The 15,534-nt window shown below is 29.9% G+C and overlaps 6 protein-coding genes across 6 annotated transcripts; 4 read left to right on the plus strand and 2 right to left on the minus strand.

Annotated features, from left to right (window-relative positions):
- The first annotated feature begins 1,628 nt into the window (after nt 1-1,628).
- On the plus strand, nt 1,629-5,061 carry Cog1 (conserved oligomeric Golgi complex subunit 1). The gene is made up of 5 exons (XM_070637402.1): nt 1,629-1,843; nt 2,075-2,173; nt 2,258-2,396; nt 2,459-4,849; nt 4,909-5,061. Exons 3-5 carry the CDS (start codon nt 2,271-2,273, stop codon nt 4,999-5,001), a joined length of 2,610 nt encoding a protein of 869 aa, XP_070493503.1. The 5' UTR covers nt 1,629-1,843; nt 2,075-2,173; nt 2,258-2,270; the 3' UTR covers nt 5,002-5,061.
- Nucleotides 5,062-5,835: 774 nt separating this feature from the next.
- On the plus strand, nt 5,836-6,531 carry LOC139088237 (5-hydroxyisourate hydrolase). The gene is made up of 2 exons (XM_070637358.1): nt 5,836-6,325; nt 6,378-6,531. Exons 1-2 carry the CDS (start codon nt 6,062-6,064, stop codon nt 6,462-6,464), a joined length of 351 nt encoding a protein of 116 aa, XP_070493459.1. The 5' UTR covers nt 5,836-6,061; the 3' UTR covers nt 6,465-6,531.
- LOC139088236 (uncharacterized) lies at nt 6,327-8,646 on the minus strand. Its single transcript, XM_070637357.1, has 5 exons — nt 8,559-8,646; nt 8,367-8,493; nt 8,243-8,309; nt 7,526-7,605; nt 6,327-7,451 (listed from the first exon to the last, which is right to left on the minus strand). The coding sequence occupies exons 1-5, from the start codon at nt 8,598-8,600 to the stop codon at nt 6,529-6,531; spliced, it is 1,239 nt and encodes a 412-aa protein (XP_070493458.1). The 5' UTR covers nt 8,601-8,646; the 3' UTR covers nt 6,327-6,528.
- Nucleotides 8,647-8,923: 277 nt separating this feature from the next.
- Nucleotides 8,924-10,834, plus strand: LOC139088197 (serine/threonine-protein kinase 16). The gene is made up of 2 exons (XM_070637292.1): nt 8,924-9,096; nt 9,165-10,834. The coding sequence occupies exons 1-2, from the start codon at nt 8,991-8,993 to the stop codon at nt 10,004-10,006; spliced, it is 948 nt and encodes a 315-aa protein (XP_070493393.1). The 5' UTR covers nt 8,924-8,990; the 3' UTR covers nt 10,007-10,834.
- LOC139088133 (armadillo-like helical domain-containing protein 3) lies at nt 10,047-12,479 on the minus strand. The gene is made up of 5 exons (XM_070637192.1): nt 12,218-12,479; nt 11,694-12,162; nt 10,840-11,623; nt 10,658-10,784; nt 10,047-10,598 (listed from the first exon to the last, which is right to left on the minus strand). The coding sequence occupies exons 1-5, from the start codon at nt 12,477-12,479 to the stop codon at nt 10,255-10,257; spliced, it is 1,986 nt and encodes a 661-aa protein (XP_070493293.1). The 3' UTR covers nt 10,047-10,254.
- Nucleotides 12,480-12,690: 211 nt separating this feature from the next.
- Noc3 (Nucleolar complex protein 3) lies at nt 12,691-15,525 on the plus strand. The gene is made up of 4 exons (XM_070637291.1): nt 12,691-12,844; nt 12,901-14,145; nt 14,215-14,585; nt 14,645-15,525. Exons 1-4 carry the CDS (start codon nt 12,836-12,838, stop codon nt 15,477-15,479), a joined length of 2,460 nt encoding a protein of 819 aa, XP_070493392.1. The 5' UTR covers nt 12,691-12,835; the 3' UTR covers nt 15,480-15,525.
- The last annotated feature ends 9 nt before the right edge of the window (nt 15,526-15,534 follow it).

Here is a 15,534-nt window from a genome sequence, read left to right on the forward strand (position 1 = left end):
ATTCAATCAAACCATTTCATCGAAATGGATTTTTGTCTGAAACTGTTAAATAGCGGCCAATAATAATTCAAATTTGAAATTTCTATGTTTTTTTATCGCATTTTTAGTGTCCATCAAGTAGAACGGTGACCTAACGAGTTTAGTGAAACACTATATATGGGTTTTTTGTGCTAATTTGTGAAAACAAGAAAACAACTTTTAAAAATTTTGTGAAGGTTCCTGCACCGAGATATGAGCATTTAAAGATGCAATTTTTGACGTTCTGAAAGTCAAAATGTAACTCCAACATAACAGCACCAAAAAATTTGAAACTTTGCTGTTTTTTTGTGCAACCCATACCCAGTAAAATAAGCCAAAAAAAATTTTTTCAAAAATGTTCCACTAAAGAGTTATATCCATATTTCGATTTAAGTGCCGAAAAAGTAGTGAAAAAATCGAAAAATTTTCACACTTTCTAATGTGAAATCCACAAACCTTCACCAAAATTCTTTAAATTTTGTCTGTTTTTTGTGCAAGAGTTACCTTACAAAATAAGCATAAAATAGTTTTTGGATGTAGCTTATATGGTAAGATATAGCAGTTTTCCCGTGTAACCTAAGCTAAAAAAAATCTATTTTTTTTACAATTTTGCATACAAATTACGCAAGACTTAACCAAAATTATTGAAAATTTCCCTGAATATTGTGCATATGTTAATTGTTCATAAAAAGTTTAGAAAAATATAAACTTTGGATTATATATAGTAATATAGCCATTTTCTCCTGCAAGATAGTGAAAAAGTCAGATTATTTTTAGATTTTGAGCTCTAACTTCAACAGGAACTAACAAAATTTTTTGTAACTTTGTCTGATATATGTGCAAACATTACTAAATAAAACAAAAAAAAAAATCATAAATTTTTATCAAGATTTGCAGTTCTTAGAGTTCAAAATATGAAAAAATAGCGATTTTTTATTGGTTTTTTACACCCTCAAATGGAAAAATTGCCATAATTATTCAAATAAGGTTTTTTTTTCAATAAATCTTTTTGGTTCGTCTTACTAAATAATTATTGCACATAAATCAGACAAAGTTACAAAAAATTTTGTTAGTTCCTGTTGAAGTTAGAGCTCAAAATCTAAAAATAATCTGACTTTTTCACTATCTTGCAGGAGAAAATGGCTATATTACTATATATAATCCAAAGTTTATATTTTTCTAAACTTTTTATGAACAATTAACATATGCACAATATTCAGGGAAATTTTCAATAATTTTGGTTAAGTCTTGCGTAATTTGTATGCAAAATTGTAAAAAAAATAGATTTTTTTTAGCTTAGGTTGCACGGGAAAACTGCTATATCTTACCATATAAGCTACATCCAAAAACTATTTTATGCTTATTTTGTTAGGTAACTCTTGCACAAAAAACAGACAAAATTTAAAGAATTTTGGTGAAGGTTTGTGGATTTCACATTAGAAAGTGTGAAAATTTTTCGATTTTTTCACTACTTTTTCGGCACTTAAATCGAAAAATGGATATAACTCTTTAGTGGAACATTTTTGAAAAAATTTTTTTGGCTTATTTTACTGGGTATCAGTTGCACAAAAAAACAGCAAAGTTTCAAATTTTTTGGTGCTGTTATATTGGAGTTACATTTTGACTTTCAGAACGTCAAAAATTGCATCTTTAAATGCTCATATCTCGGTGCAGGAACCTTCACAAAATTTTTAAAAGTTGTTTTCTTGTTTTCACAAATTAGCACAAAAAACCCACATATAGTGTTTCACTAAACTCGTTAGGTCACCGTTCTACTTGATGGACACCATTTTTAGGAAAAGGGGAACTTAAAAATACACTTTGGGTATGGGACGGAATCTTGATAACAAGACATCAAAGCTCTAGGATGAAGCATTTGCTCTGTGCTATTGAGTTATTCCAGTATCGATTATACTACAAGCACAATTAATTATTTTTTATTTTATAAACAAAAAAAAAATTTTTAAAGCGTTGCTTTCAAATAATTTTAAATTAGAGCAATCGTTATAAAATTAAAATTCTGAAAAAATTATTCCTACTGCATCTGGTTTTATAGGTCGCATATTTTCAAGATTGATAAATTAATTTACGTTTATGTATTAACCAATTACTGATCTGGTATTGAGACAAAAATGCGCTGAAATCGCTCGATAAGGTCGAGTACTTTTATAACAATTTTCTACAAAATCTTAACAATAACAAAAATTAATCTGTAATATTTATTTCGGAAAAATTTAAGGAATTACATTAGGATGGATAATCTATTTAACATAGATGTGGGCTCGATATTTGAACAATATAGCATAAAGGAAATTGAAGCTCTAAATCTGAAAATACAGCATGAAGTCGATGGAAAAAAGGAAGAATTGAGAAATATGGTAAAAATCTATATTTAATGTATGTTAAATAGAATTAATTACATTAACATGACAATTTATAGGTTGGTGAAAGATATAGAGATCTTATACAAGCAGCAGATACAATAACAGAGATGAAATTGACTTCGGAAAAAATTGAAAACGTCATCAACAAAAATGAAATAATGAACTGGAAGAGCAATAGCAGAGAAAAAGAGATCAGTAAAGAACAGTGCTTCAATGACGAGATTTTTGAAGTGACCAAACAAATAAAAATCTTAATTAATTTAAATGAATTAATATCAACTTCAATTGACGAGAGCAATTTTTTGACGGCAACACAGCTGTTCCTTTTAGCAAGGCACATAAATGCAAGTTTGAGACTAGATAGTCATAGTGATGTTATTAAGAAGTTTCCTGTTGGAAGAAAAGTATGGGATCTTTTATCACCATTTTACAGTTCCATTAAATCACACTGTCTTAAGGCATTAGAAGATCAGAATATTAATCTTGAAAAGACTGTTGACTGTCTTGGAAGTTTGATTCTATTAGAAAATGGACAATTCACCTCATCACTTAGTACTTTTGTTCAAATTAGAGTAAAAACCTTCCTTAAACTTTTAACTGATTCTGAAAAAAGCTATGAGCTTGTCAAGGAAAAGTTAATTGCAAGTGTTATGGAGTTGGTTAGTTCTACTAAAATTGTCTACGAAGCGTTTGTGAATTACAATGGTAGTGATGGATTATTGGTTCAAAAAATTACATCGCTGAATTCGGAAAATATTTCACTGCCGCCTAAACTGATAGCAAAAAATCCTTTTCTAGCCAACATAAAATTAGTAAGCAAATTTAAGTCACGTTGCAACCCTGGATTTCTTGATAAGGAATTAGTAAGAAACATAATGACTCAATGGATGAATTCAGTTGAATCGATTGCACAAAATCAATTAAAAGATGTGGTCAAATATATTGTATCCATTGACATTATTCGGGAAATGGAGAATCAAGTTCAAAACATTTCGAAACCTAATAACTGGTCTGAAATGTGCGAGTCATTATTTGGAATAGAAAATTTAGATTTTTATGAAAGATTTTATCAGCCATTAATTTTGGAACGTATATACAGCATAATCAATATTTCATGGGATAATATCCAAAACAATTTCAAGACAGAAATTGAAAAGTTAACCGTAATTATCAATGATCGAGTACATAGAGATATGAAGCATTACGTTTGGACTAATGATGATTCAGATAATCCTCAAAGTTTGAAAGATGCATTGAATATTGAACAGAAGACACATAATCTATTAATGAAAGTGAATGGATATAACAAGCATATTGTGGAAATATGTTCAAAGCTGGACATGAATTTGAAGAAGTTGATTGATGACTTAAAGAATTACGTTTTGGCAAAAATCTACGTACAGAAAGCATTGAGAATGAAGGAATGTCAAGTACCAAATCAGGAAAAGATGTTGCTTTACTTGAAAGATTCTAGTAAAGACAACATCTCTGCATTAATAAGATATATTAAATCATCAGTTTTGTTAAATGATACAGAGAATTGTCATTTGTTAGCAAGATTACTTCAAGCTATTAGCGAGATGTGTCCAAATCTGAAAAACTGCTTTGCCAATAATTTATTGACTGAACATACAGTTTACTATACAGAAACTTCTCAAGATTCAGATCATTGGAAGGAAGTATCTGATATGCTGACTAATGAAAGTATTCAACTATGGAAAGTTTGGCTAAATGGATTCATAGGACAATGGAATGAATTGAAAGTTGAGAACGAGTTGACAACGTATGCTTTATTAAAAGAATTCCCTACATGGAGATGCCTTACTATCAATGAAAAAGGAGAGAACAATCAAAATATTGAGTCAAAAATATTCATTCCCCAGCAACTATCAATTGGAACTCAATGTTGGATATTCAACATCATCAGTTGTTTAAATAAGATCATTCCACATACTTTACCTAAACAAATTCATTTAGAAATTGTCGAAGAATTTAATGTTAAGCTTTTCAAATATTACGAGTCACTTTGCAAGCAAAAAGACTTAATATCAAATCAAAAAATTGCATGGCAAGTTCTGTTTGACTTGAAAGTCTTGATTGGACTCTTTGCTGTACGAGAGAATAAGACGAAAAATGATGATTTTCAGCAATTGATCAATGAATGCAAGGCCATAATTGATCCATTTGATTTTGATGTCTTCTATCCACATGTCATCAATAATATTAAGGACAACACATCAAGATTGCAATATGAATTGGGCTGCATGATTCCCTATTCCAATTATAATTCGTCAATATTACAAAATCAGAATATTGTTCATATTCACGATACAGAGCCAAATATCATTTCAATGAGTGTGTCACAAGCCGAAAAACGTTGGATACCACTTCTGCCTATAATTAAAACTAAAAAATTTGCCGCTGAGCTAACTAAAGAGAAAATTAAGGTAAATAATAGTTTTATGTCTTTAATGTTTAAGATAATTTAATGATCTTTTAATTTTAGCTTCCACAACAGCAACAACCAGTTAAGAAAACTTCTTTACCAATCAGTACATCTAGTTCTACATTATCTTCCTTGCAGGAATGGTTCAAATAATTGTCATATATAATTTAAATATCATTAATAAAAATTGCTTTATCCTTTATGTTAAATAAATTAAGTTTAAATTCCAATAGTATGAATTAAAACTTCACACGTGAGATATATGGAACTGCCACGAACACATACATGTAAAAATATTTTCGAACATTATATAAGTTTATTCCGAATCTTTTAAAAACAATCAGGAATAAAATAAAAATGAAACGATTATCAATCCAATTGTACCGTGCATTTTCCACGACAGTTAATACAACAACTACTACTGCAAAGCCAGTTGATCCTTTAAAGAATGTAACCGGTAAGTCCCGCATTTAATGCAGTATGATAGAAAAAAAACTCATTAAGTTAAATTTCTTCAGGACTCAGTAGCAAAATTGTGCAAAACAATGATGCTAAGGCAGTAAATGGAACAGGTAAAGAGTACAAAGTGCCAGAGTATTTTGGATTTAATCGTATGAGCTATAGCGAAGCAGAAGTTGAAATGGAGAAATTTAGAATTCCCCAACCAATTGCTCCAAGGAAGTAAAGTCATAAATTATAAATATTAGATTAAATGTATCAATAAAGTTCTGCTTTGGAAAGTCAAACTTAATTGTCTTGTTGACTTTTTCATTTTACCATCATTAAAATTAAAATCTTTATGGGACAAGAAGTGAAATTTCTTCCAATCTGATGTTATGTTTTCATTAAGACTTAAGTCTTAATTTGTGAACTACAAGTAATTATCTATTCTGTATCTTAACCGAATCCGGAACCAAGTCAGAGTAACATCGACTTGGCATCAGATTTTTGATCGATTAAGCGACTTGTGATATTCGTGTAACTTCATCATAATTTCACTGTCATCATTAACAAGCATGCAAAAGTAAAGGAAATCAGTTCGAAAGATTTATTTTCACAGCCTCGATAATTTTCTCTTTATCTATTGTGGCTTTTGGTAAATCTGTAATTTATCTCAATAAAAATATTTGCATTTCCTTATCAAACAGTAAACAGAGTAGACAGCATAAAAAAGATTGCATTTAAGTTTTAAGCAATCATTTTAGTTGAAAACATGGATCAGAAGCTTTCATTATCAACTCATATTCTTGACGTAAGTTTGGGAAAACCTGCAGAAGGAGTTACTATCAAACTATTTAAGTCTGTGCACAATACATGGATTGAATCTGCTAATTCAGCTACCACTGACTCTAATGGAAGATTTAAAGATTTCAAGAATGTTGATAACACTGTTACTGGCATTTATAAGATCAGATTTGAGACAAAGGACTATTTTGATAGATTAGGAATCAATGACACTTTATATCCATACATTGAAGTAAGTTGTGTATCGTAAATCTATAACTTTATTAACAAAAATTATTTTGTAGATCATTTTTGAAATCAAATCTTCGGATCACTACCACATTCCTTTGTTATTGAGTGCTTTCGGTTACTCTACATATCGTGGATCTTAACACTAATCTTAAGACTATAATTGAATGATGAATAAAACTGCCAATGAAATAAAAAGCTATGCCATTAGACGTTTGTGTTTTTGTGTAAATATGGTATAGATTCTTGATCATGAGATTTCTTTGTTCTATCATCCCAAAGCTTAGCTACTTGACTCACATAGCCTGACTTAATTGTCATGTTATCATCTTGTTTCTCACTATCACGTGTGTGGCAGTTACAAGAATGTGGTTCACTTGAATAATCTCTTATTACCATTAATTGATCAACTTTAGGACCTTGATAGTAGGTATCATGTCGAATTTTGGAAAAATCGTCATAATATGTAGGCACATCATTGTGTATTTGAGTTTGATCATGATAACGCGTATAAGATGTTGGTTGCTGCTGAGAAGATCGGTGCAAAATTTTCTTATACGGTTCAGATTCAAAATGGTTAACAATTGTTGGATATTGTTTGACCTTGGTTGGCATTTGAATTGTTGGATATGTTTTTGCCCTTACAACATCACTAGTGACAAAGCCTTCATGACTATGTTCGTGACTTTGTGTTGATGTATGAACATGATATTTATTAATTGGATACGATCCTTGATGTCCTTGATTTTCAAAATCGTTCATCATACTTTCATTAGCGATGTTGGAAGCAGTATCAGTAACTTTTGAAGATATTCCATCAGACTGCATATTTTGAACACTTGATCCTCTTGATCGAATCGATTGATTTTGAGCATTTCTTCTTTCATTCTCGTCATGATCAATTAGATTAAGTTCACTATTAACTGTACCTATATTAGCACTTCTTCCATAATGTCTATCAATCGAACTTGTGTCGGTTTGAGTTGCATCCGTTTTTGCTTTTTTGTTCATTTTCTCACTCATGTCAATGAGAAACAAAAATGCCACAAGAAATGATAAAACTCCAAGAATAACTGCATTATCAATTAATTCATCAGGCACTTGATCAATAGCAGCAAAAACTAAAGATCCTTTTCATTGTCACATTGCGAAAAAAAAAATACGTCATTCATCAGAGACAATTTCATTGTTCAAAACTACTTACCGACACCAAAAAACATTAGACTTCCAATGAGTAGAAAAATTTTTTCAGCATATGTTGGTCTAGGTTTTGAGTCGATGCATCTAAAAAATATTATAATTTTTAAAAACAATGAGAACAATAGCACCACATGAATGTATGTCACGATAATTTCAATTTTTTTTTTTTTTTTCATTCACAACAATTATATTCAGATATAAAATATATGAAAAAGTCCAAGTGCATGTGGAATATGCTGTGGTTAGTTAAATTATTTTTCAATGGACAGTCAATTATATGGCATGTGTAGAAAGGGTAATCTTTATGCATCATTTAGCACATTATAATGAGATGACAATATGTGTTTCTATCGTTTGAAGACTTGTGTGTCATCACATGTGAGTTATCATCACTTTATTACTCTTTCTTAAGCAAGCGTAAATTGTCAATTTTTTAGCAGGTATTGTAAAATCTTGCATTGTCAATTGTGGTGACAAAAAGCGGTTTTTTGATTGATAATTTTTTTAAAATATGCTTTGAACTTCAACATTAGTGCTGCTTTTAACTACTTTAATACAAAGCATAAATCAGCATTTAATCCATAAATATATAGATAGTCATTTTTGAACAAATTGACTTTATGAACAAGAACAAAAATATTTTTTAAGAGCATAAAATTCAAATTTTGGACCGTTAATAAATTGTCACACGTGGGTAGTAAATTAAGTATCAACTACTCACATACTGATTCCAAAAAATAAAGTCACTAAAGCGTAAGATCCATATGTAATCCATGCAAAAGCATCACCTGTTGATTGAATTGATTGAGTATTCAATTATGTACATTCAAATAGCTTTTCAATACCTTTTAGGTTCCAAAAAATATTGTGAAGCAAAGGCCACTCCCTAGAATATTTTTGTCTGGTGTAAAAAATTCTTCTCGCTTCAATGTCTGTCCATAATTTCATACCCAGACATGCTACACAACCAAGCTAAGGATATGAAAAAAGGAAGTAACGTTATAATTGCACTATGGATAACTTGAGTAGATCCTTACAAATTCTAAAACCTTCTTTGTTATACGAGTGATAGGTTTCATTTCCCTGATTAAGAACCGTGTATTCAAATGATGTTTTGCACGTTCGGAAGTCTGATAAATACTAAGCTCTATTCAAAAATTTTCAATAAAAACGTGGGAAACGATTGTTTATTGAAATACGTACATTAGAAGCTTATTTGTGACTTTATGTGTAAGTCTAACAATATACATCAAAAAAATTTTGTGGTTGTTAGTCATGCATGCATCTTAATTTTGCATTACTCGATAAATGTTCTAAGAAGGAAAATATCAACAAGTGGTTGAAACATTAGTTACGATTATGCATGAGGGGTATACAAGTACACGTATTTTAATGCATTAGTTTCACTTTTAAAAATTTTATTTAATCAGATTTTTACATATAAATAAGATTTTAACTTTTTTACAAAAATGAATACATTAGGCATAAGTTTACTATTTAAAAGTTGTGTGTGCATGAGAGAATCCGTCGAGATATCTGGAACAAAATACTTAATTCTAGAGAGAATTGCAGTTGGTAATTGATGAGTTGTAATTTGCTGTTTTTTTTCATCATTCCTCATAATCCTATTAATTTTTTTTAAGGTGGATTCAGTAACATAGATTTGATTCAAAATTCCAATACTCATCGGAAGTATGCTTTAAAACGAATAACAAATCATTCCAAAGAAGACGAAAAGAATGCTTTAGAGGAAATCGAAATTATAAAAAAACTTTCGCCCCATCCAAATATTACCAAGATTATAGATTTTTCATTAGAAGGTATCGCAGATGACCTAACGAATCAAACAAGTCAGATAAATATCGTTTTACCATATTATAAAAATGGCTCGCTGGACTCTTATTTGAGTCGTAAGGCTAAAAATAATGACTACATTGCCGAAAGACAAATCCTAGCAATGTTCTTAGGAATTTGTGAAGGAGTTAAAGCAATTCATGAGATTGGATATGCTCATCGAGATTTAAAGACAGGAAATGTCTGCTTTTCTGATACTATGGAGCCTGTTTTACTTGATTTTGGCTCCGCTACTCATGCTAGAGTCGAAATTAATGGACAATTAGATGCTATGAAACTGCAAGACTTGGCTGAAGAAAAATGTAGTCTTTGTTACCGAGCTCCAGAACTGTTTCGAGTTGATTCCATTGCAATTATCGATGAGAGAACTGACATTTGGTCTTTAGGTTGTGTTTTATATGCTTTATGCTTCTTCCAATCACCTTATGACGAAATATATTTAAAAGGTGATAGTGTTCCATTAGCAGTTTTAAATGCAAAAATTCCATTCCCAGAAAGCTCGCCATATAGTGAAGATATGAAAGAACTTATTTTATTTCAACTAAAGACGAATCCAATGGAGAGACCTTTCATCTATGGAGTTATAGAGAAAACACAAGATTTAATAACAAAATTAGAAAATTTTGTTTGACTTTTTATGATACATCACATGTTACATTTTAGTCTAAACTTTTTATTTTGGTAGCTATATATTTTTTTTTATTATTTAAAAGAATATAAGAGATTGAGATGCTTACGAGCTCTTAAATTAAAATTAGAGTAAGATGCTTTTCCTGAATAAAATCAGGATAAAATATCAAGCCTCAATAGTTTTGCTATAAAACATTTAAGATACATGTTAAGGCCATAAAATTTGATAAATTACTGAGGTGATATGCATTATGCATTATTTACAAAATCTATTAAAAATTTATGACAATTTTTCATCCTTAAATCTCCAATAACTTCTGTTACAATTGTATTGAAAAATGCACTATGTTTTTGTTCATTGTACCTTTCATAAGAATCTAAATTGTCAATAACTTTCAATGTTAAATCGTAATTCTCCCGAACAATGCTCAACACTTGTTCCTCACTAGGTGAATTTAAATTTTTACTCACTAACCATTCCTTTATTTTTATTTGAAAATGTTTAATGATTGTTAAAATATTTACTAATGAGTTGAGGAGCTTGAGAACATCCAGGTTGTAATCAGTATCTGTCATGGCGGAATATCGAAGCACTAAAAAAATAAGGATTATTAGACCAAACAATAAAATGAAAAATTTCAAGTTCTCTTACCAAAAGCATGAGTTTCGCTAAATATTTTCTCTTCACGATTTAATTCATAGTACAGTTCATCATACATGATTGTTGTCCTTAAAAAAGTGTCTCCATACGAAATGAAGAAATTGAATATGTTAATGATCTGTAAAATAAAGATGTAAATAAGTCGTTTAATATAGTTATCAAAATGTATTTACCTGTGTTGCTAGTATGAATATATTATGCTTCTTAATCAAATATTGTTCTTGGTAGACTAGAAATTTCAGCAGATTTATCAATGCAGCCCAAAGAGATTTCCAGTTGTAATTCAAACGTACACAGTATCGTTTTTGATATACCATTAATCGGTGGATAATTCCAATACATAAAAGATATTGCTCCATTGGAAATCTTTTTGTCATATGTGAAACAATAAATTCAATTAATAAGTTAAATAATGTTGATGCCAATGGCTTTGCGTCCTTTTCTTTTGGCAATCTTCTTAATCTCATTTGCGCTCTGTGAATTTGAACTTTAAAATTTAAATTTTCATCATGCATTAAACTGTTTGCATAGGAGTCCTCAGAAATACACGTCAAAATGATAAAGCAGAGTTTTGTGTTGACAATTGACTCTGTTCTTGTATAATCTTTCATCACAATACTGCAGTACTCAAATAATGAAACAAACAAGTTTGTAGGTTGTACATCCTGAAAGTTTCCAGAAACTGATGATAAATTTGATGCCGATGAAGAGCTCTGAAGTGTATTGCTAGGAGATGGAGGATTTGATTCATTCTGTGTATGAGCCAAAGTTGTTACAAAATTGCGATTGAGATGAATGTTTTCATAAAGTGCCAGGAGTTGTAAATTATTTGCTCGAATTGTACTTGTTTTATCACTATCATCATCACTTATAAAGATATTTCGCAACGAAGATAAAGATGTCAGCCAAGAGTTTGAATGAGAGTCAATGTTAACAGAAGCATATTGATGAGAGAATCTAAAAAAAAAAATAAATAATCCACATTACGATCATGTCACATAGACCAATTAAAGTATTAATTACTCACTCAACCAGTTTATTATTTATAATCGAAGCAAATGAGTTTAATGCTGGTTCATTCGCAAATATAGACAGTTGGACACTATATGGATTTGTACATTCATTTTTCCTATAGTTCGCTAAGAGTATTATTATTAACACAACGTCATTTCCAATATCAGAAGTTTTCGAAGATGTGTTGCTTGATACCAGTTTGATTAAAGAATCGAAAAAGTTTTCGATCATTAGATATTCAATGAGTAGATTCTCGTTCAAATTATCAACTCCAGTCAAAATAATGAGTAGTAGCTTTAAACAGATATCTTGAACATCCAGTAAGTCTGTATCTAAAATTTCGTGACATCTTTTAAATAAAAGTTTGAGATCTTCATGCTCGAGAATGTGTTCAATTGTGCCATTTGATTTCCTCAGAAAACAATATAGAACCATGCAAATCATTTTTAAAGAATTTGCAATTTTCTTTGAATCCAGTCCATCTAAAAAATGAAAGTCTATAATTGGAAAATTCAATGAATATAAAATTTTTATTACCTTCTAGTTCTATATCTTTGATACATTCTTTTAAAAGTAATTCAAAGTTCTTTTTGACGATCAGCGATTGCTCAAAATTTATCTTAGAAACTTCAAGTTCAAATGATTCCAAAACTATTGAGTTAACACTTTTGATGATGTCACAAATAATATCAACATTTACACGAAAATCTTCATTTTCCTCGTTTTTAAAGAGTATTTCATACTTTTCTTTTGATTTCTTATTACTATTAGAATTCGACCTTTTTCTCGGTATATTCATTTTAATTAAAATTTCACAAAAAATTGCAAAATACTATTTTTTTAAAAATATTTGATGAAAAAAGTGCAATGTTTATGTTGAGTCACTCAAAGTAAAAATTTACCATCTCCTTGATTATTTTTTGAGAATTTTATTCATTTATCCTCATTGTGAACTTAAATTAACTTCTTACAGAAATTTCATAAGTTATTATATTTATTAATTTATTACCGAGTCTATAGGAAAATTTATGAAAAAATAAAACAAACGGACTTACTTCATTTCGATTTAAATCTCCTAAAAACAAAACAACAAGCCGCGGATTGTAATAGTTTTATTTACACGTGGGGTGAACTGAATTATAAAATAATTAAAAAATGCCTATTGTAAGTGATTAAATTTATTTATTTTAGCATATTATTAATTAGAATCATCATTTTAGCGTAAGAATATCAAAATATCGTCTGCAAAGAGAGGACATCACGAAAGAGGGAAGAAAAATTTCTTAAAATCAAAGAAACAGCTTAATCGTGAAAAACAAATAAAATCTAATATATTTAAGAAATCTAATAATGAGAAACGCAATGAGACATTGCAAAAGGATAATAAGGTTAAAAAAAAGAAGTCTAAATCTGAGAAGAAAGAAAATGTTTTGGAACCAGCGATGAGAGGAAAAGATATCAAGGCATCAGATATTTACGATATGTTAAGTAATGAATCTGATAATGATTCAATTGACGACCAAATTCCAATAAAACGTCAAAAAATTGAACATTCGGACGAGGAAATGTCAGATAGCAGTTTTGATGACGAAGAAGAAGAGGAGGAGGATTTAAGTGATGGAGAGTTAGAAAAAATAGAAATAGAACAACAAACAACCTCAAGAAATCAAGCTAAATCGTCTAAAAATGTTAAAGAATTGTTGCCAATTAAAACCAAAAGTGGATTGATGCCAAGAACGGAAATAGCAACACCGCAGATAGATTCTAAAGTATCATCTGGAGTAAATGATATAGTAAAGGATGTTGTTCCGATAAAACAAAATCAAAAGACAGAGCAACAACAAAAAACAGGCAAAAAGATTTTATCAGCAATGGAACTGATACAAGAAAGAGAAAGAGAGTTGGAAAATCAAAAGTTTCGTATCGGAAAATTATGTTCAGGAATTACTGAAAATCCTGAGGATAAAATTGGCAATCTAAAAATTTTACTACAACTATTACCAGATGTTGGAGCTGATCAAAAAAGAAATTTACTAAGTGTCCGAAAAATTACAATGTTTTCATTAGCAGAAATATTTAAAGACATAATACCCGATTATAAAATAGGTATTGTTGATTTAGAAAATCAGAAAGTCAAAAAGGATACGTTAGCTCGTGTAACGTACGAGAATGAGTTGTTGAAATATTATAAAAAATTCTTAAGAGAATTGGAAACCATTTTAAAGGCACTCAAGCCTGGCAAATTTTCCAAACGACCATCAAAGGAAAGCATCAATATTGCAGAATCAGCTGTGTTTTGTTTATGTGAGATTCTTCAAGCACATCCATACTTTAATTTCAACACCAACATTGCACAGCTTCTTGTGATTTATTTGAATTGTTCAAACAGCAAATGTCGCAAATTAATCAATGAAACTTTCATCAAAATCTTTAAAACTGATAAGCGTCTTGATCTGACTTTGCATGTAAGATATCACTTGTTGAATTTTATTATCTCATTCACATAACATTTTTGTTCTATTTCTTTTTTATAGATTGTTCGCAACATAAACCATCTAGTAAAGAAGAAGTCAAATTCTGTTTATAGCGAAGTTGTAGCATGTCTTTTAGCACTTCAAATTAAAAACATTAATGTTGATGCAGAAAAGGAAGCTGAATTAAAGCAGAAAAAGATGGAACAACATAGATCAAGATTATTAAGTTTGTCAAAACGAGAGAGAAAAAGGAAGAAGAAGTTGTCTGAATTGGATAAGGAATTGATGGAAACTCAGGCAGAAGAAAATAAGCAGACCAAGAACACAAAATTGACAGATATTTCAAAATTGGTATTCACAATCTACTTTAGAATATTAAAAGAAAGTCCTAAATCCAGAATTCTTAATTATACATTAGAAGGATTAGCAAAGTAATTAATTATACCTTTTTCCAAAGAATTAACATTAATTATTATTTCATTAATTTTAGGTTTGCGCATATAATCAATATAGAGTTTTTCTCAGATTTAATTAACGTATTAAATTCGTTGATTGAGAGTGCTGATCTTGGATATAGAGAACAACTTTTCTGCATTCAGACTGTGTTTGCAATATTATCGGGACAAGGAGAAGCATTGAATATTGATCCTGCTCGTTTCTATACTCATCTTTATCGCAATGTTTTGCGAGTAAATGCCGGAAGGAATCATGAGGATATTGAGTCCGTCATTGAAACGTTGGAGAATATTTTAATAAAACGCAGAAAAAATATAACGCATTTAAGATATATTGCGTTTTTGAAACGTCTCATGACACTTAGTCTACAAATTTTGCATAATGGTGCTCTAGGATGTTTAGCGATGATTAAAAATGCCATGCAGTTGAATTCCTCATTAGATGTACTTTTGGACACCGAGAGTCAAATTGGATCAGGAAAATTCAATCCATTTATTGATGAGCCCGAATATAGTAATTCAAATTGTACGAGCTTTTTCGAATTATATCTTTTACGACATCATTATCATCCTACTGTCGTTAAAATGGCTAATCATATATCAAAAGGATGTCCACTGAATCAAACATTAGATCCAGAAATATCAAAAATGACACCGATAAATTTTTACAACAAATTTGACAGCAATCAAATGGCTTTTAATCCCCCAATACCATGTCCACCAAAAGATACGAAACCTAAATTTTCAAACGTTGAAAATCACGTGTACAAGCTTAAGGATTTAAATGAGCTTTGCTATAGCAACTTAAAATTCTCTGCTGAGGAGCATAATTCACATTTAAAGTTCAATTTTTTTACAGAATTTAAGTAAATATTGTTTTTAAATTGTGAGAATAAAACTTTGTTAATAAACTTTCATGATGATA

This window comes from Chironomus tepperi, unplaced genomic scaffold (genome assembly GCF_022539635.2).
Source record: "Chironomus tepperi strain 1889 unplaced genomic scaffold, CSIRO-AGI_Ctep_v1 contig_161, whole genome shotgun sequence".
NCBI classification, from domain to species: Eukaryota; Metazoa; Arthropoda; class Insecta; order Diptera; family Chironomidae; genus Chironomus; species Chironomus tepperi.

What these genes read in the sequence shown, in the direction of transcription:
- Cog1 (XM_070637402.1), top strand. Translation starts at nt 2,271, where the DNA reads ATGGATAATCTATTTAACATAGATGTGGGCTCGATATTTGAACAATAT. An exon ending in AGGAAGAATTGAGAAATATG is followed by an intron (nt 2,397 to 2,458) that starts GTAAAAATCTAT and finishes GACAATTTATAG; the next exon opens with GTTGGTGAAAGATATAGAGA. An exon ending in TAACTAAAGAGAAAATTAAG is followed by an intron (nt 4,850 to 4,908) that starts GTAAATAATAGT and finishes TTTTAATTTTAG; the next exon opens with CTTCCACAACAGCAACAACC.
- LOC139088237 (XM_070637358.1), top strand. Translation starts at nt 6,062, where the DNA reads ATGGATCAGAAGCTTTCATTATCAACTCATATTCTTGACGTAAGTTTG. An exon ending in CTTTATATCCATACATTGAA is followed by an intron (nt 6,326 to 6,377) that starts GTAAGTTGTGTA and finishes ATTATTTTGTAG; the next exon opens with ATCATTTTTGAAATCAAATC.
- LOC139088236 (XM_070637357.1), bottom strand. Translation starts at nt 8,600, where the DNA reads ATGAAACCTATCACTCGTATAACAAAGAAGGTTTTAGAATTT. An exon ending in CAAAGAAGGTTTTAGAATTT is followed by an intron (nt 8,494 to 8,558) that starts GTAAGGATCTAC and finishes TCATATCCTTAG; the next exon opens with CTTGGTTGTGTAGCATGTCT. An exon ending in TCTAATGTTTTTTGGTGTCG is followed by an intron (nt 7,452 to 7,525) that starts GTAAGTAGTTTT and finishes GACAATGAAAAG; the next exon opens with GATCTTTAGTTTTTGCTGCT.
- LOC139088197 (XM_070637292.1), top strand. Translation starts at nt 8,991, where the DNA reads ATGAATACATTAGGCATAAGTTTACTATTTAAAAGTTGTGTGTGCATG. An exon ending in TCTAGAGAGAATTGCAGTTG is followed by an intron (nt 9,097 to 9,164) that starts GTAATTGATGAG and finishes ATTTTTTTTAAG; the next exon opens with GTGGATTCAGTAACATAGAT.
- LOC139088133 (XM_070637192.1), bottom strand. Translation starts at nt 12,479, where the DNA reads ATGAATATACCGAGAAAAAGGTCGAATTCTAATAGTAATAAGAAATCA. An exon ending in CAAAGATATAGAACTAGAAG is followed by an intron (nt 12,163 to 12,217) that starts GTAATAAAAATT and finishes TTCATTTTTTAG; the next exon opens with ATGGACTGGATTCAAAGAAA. An exon ending in ATAAATAATAAACTGGTTGA is followed by an intron (nt 11,624 to 11,693) that starts GTGAGTAATTAA and finishes TTTTTTTTTTAG; the next exon opens with ATTCTCTCATCAATATGCTT.
- Noc3 (XM_070637291.1), top strand. An exon ending in GTCTTGATCTGACTTTGCAT is followed by an intron (nt 14,146 to 14,214) that starts GTAAGATATCAC and finishes TCTTTTTTATAG; the next exon opens with ATTGTTCGCAACATAAACCA. An exon ending in ACATTAGAAGGATTAGCAAA is followed by an intron (nt 14,586 to 14,644) that starts GTAATTAATTAT and finishes CATTAATTTTAG; the next exon opens with GTTTGCGCATATAATCAATA.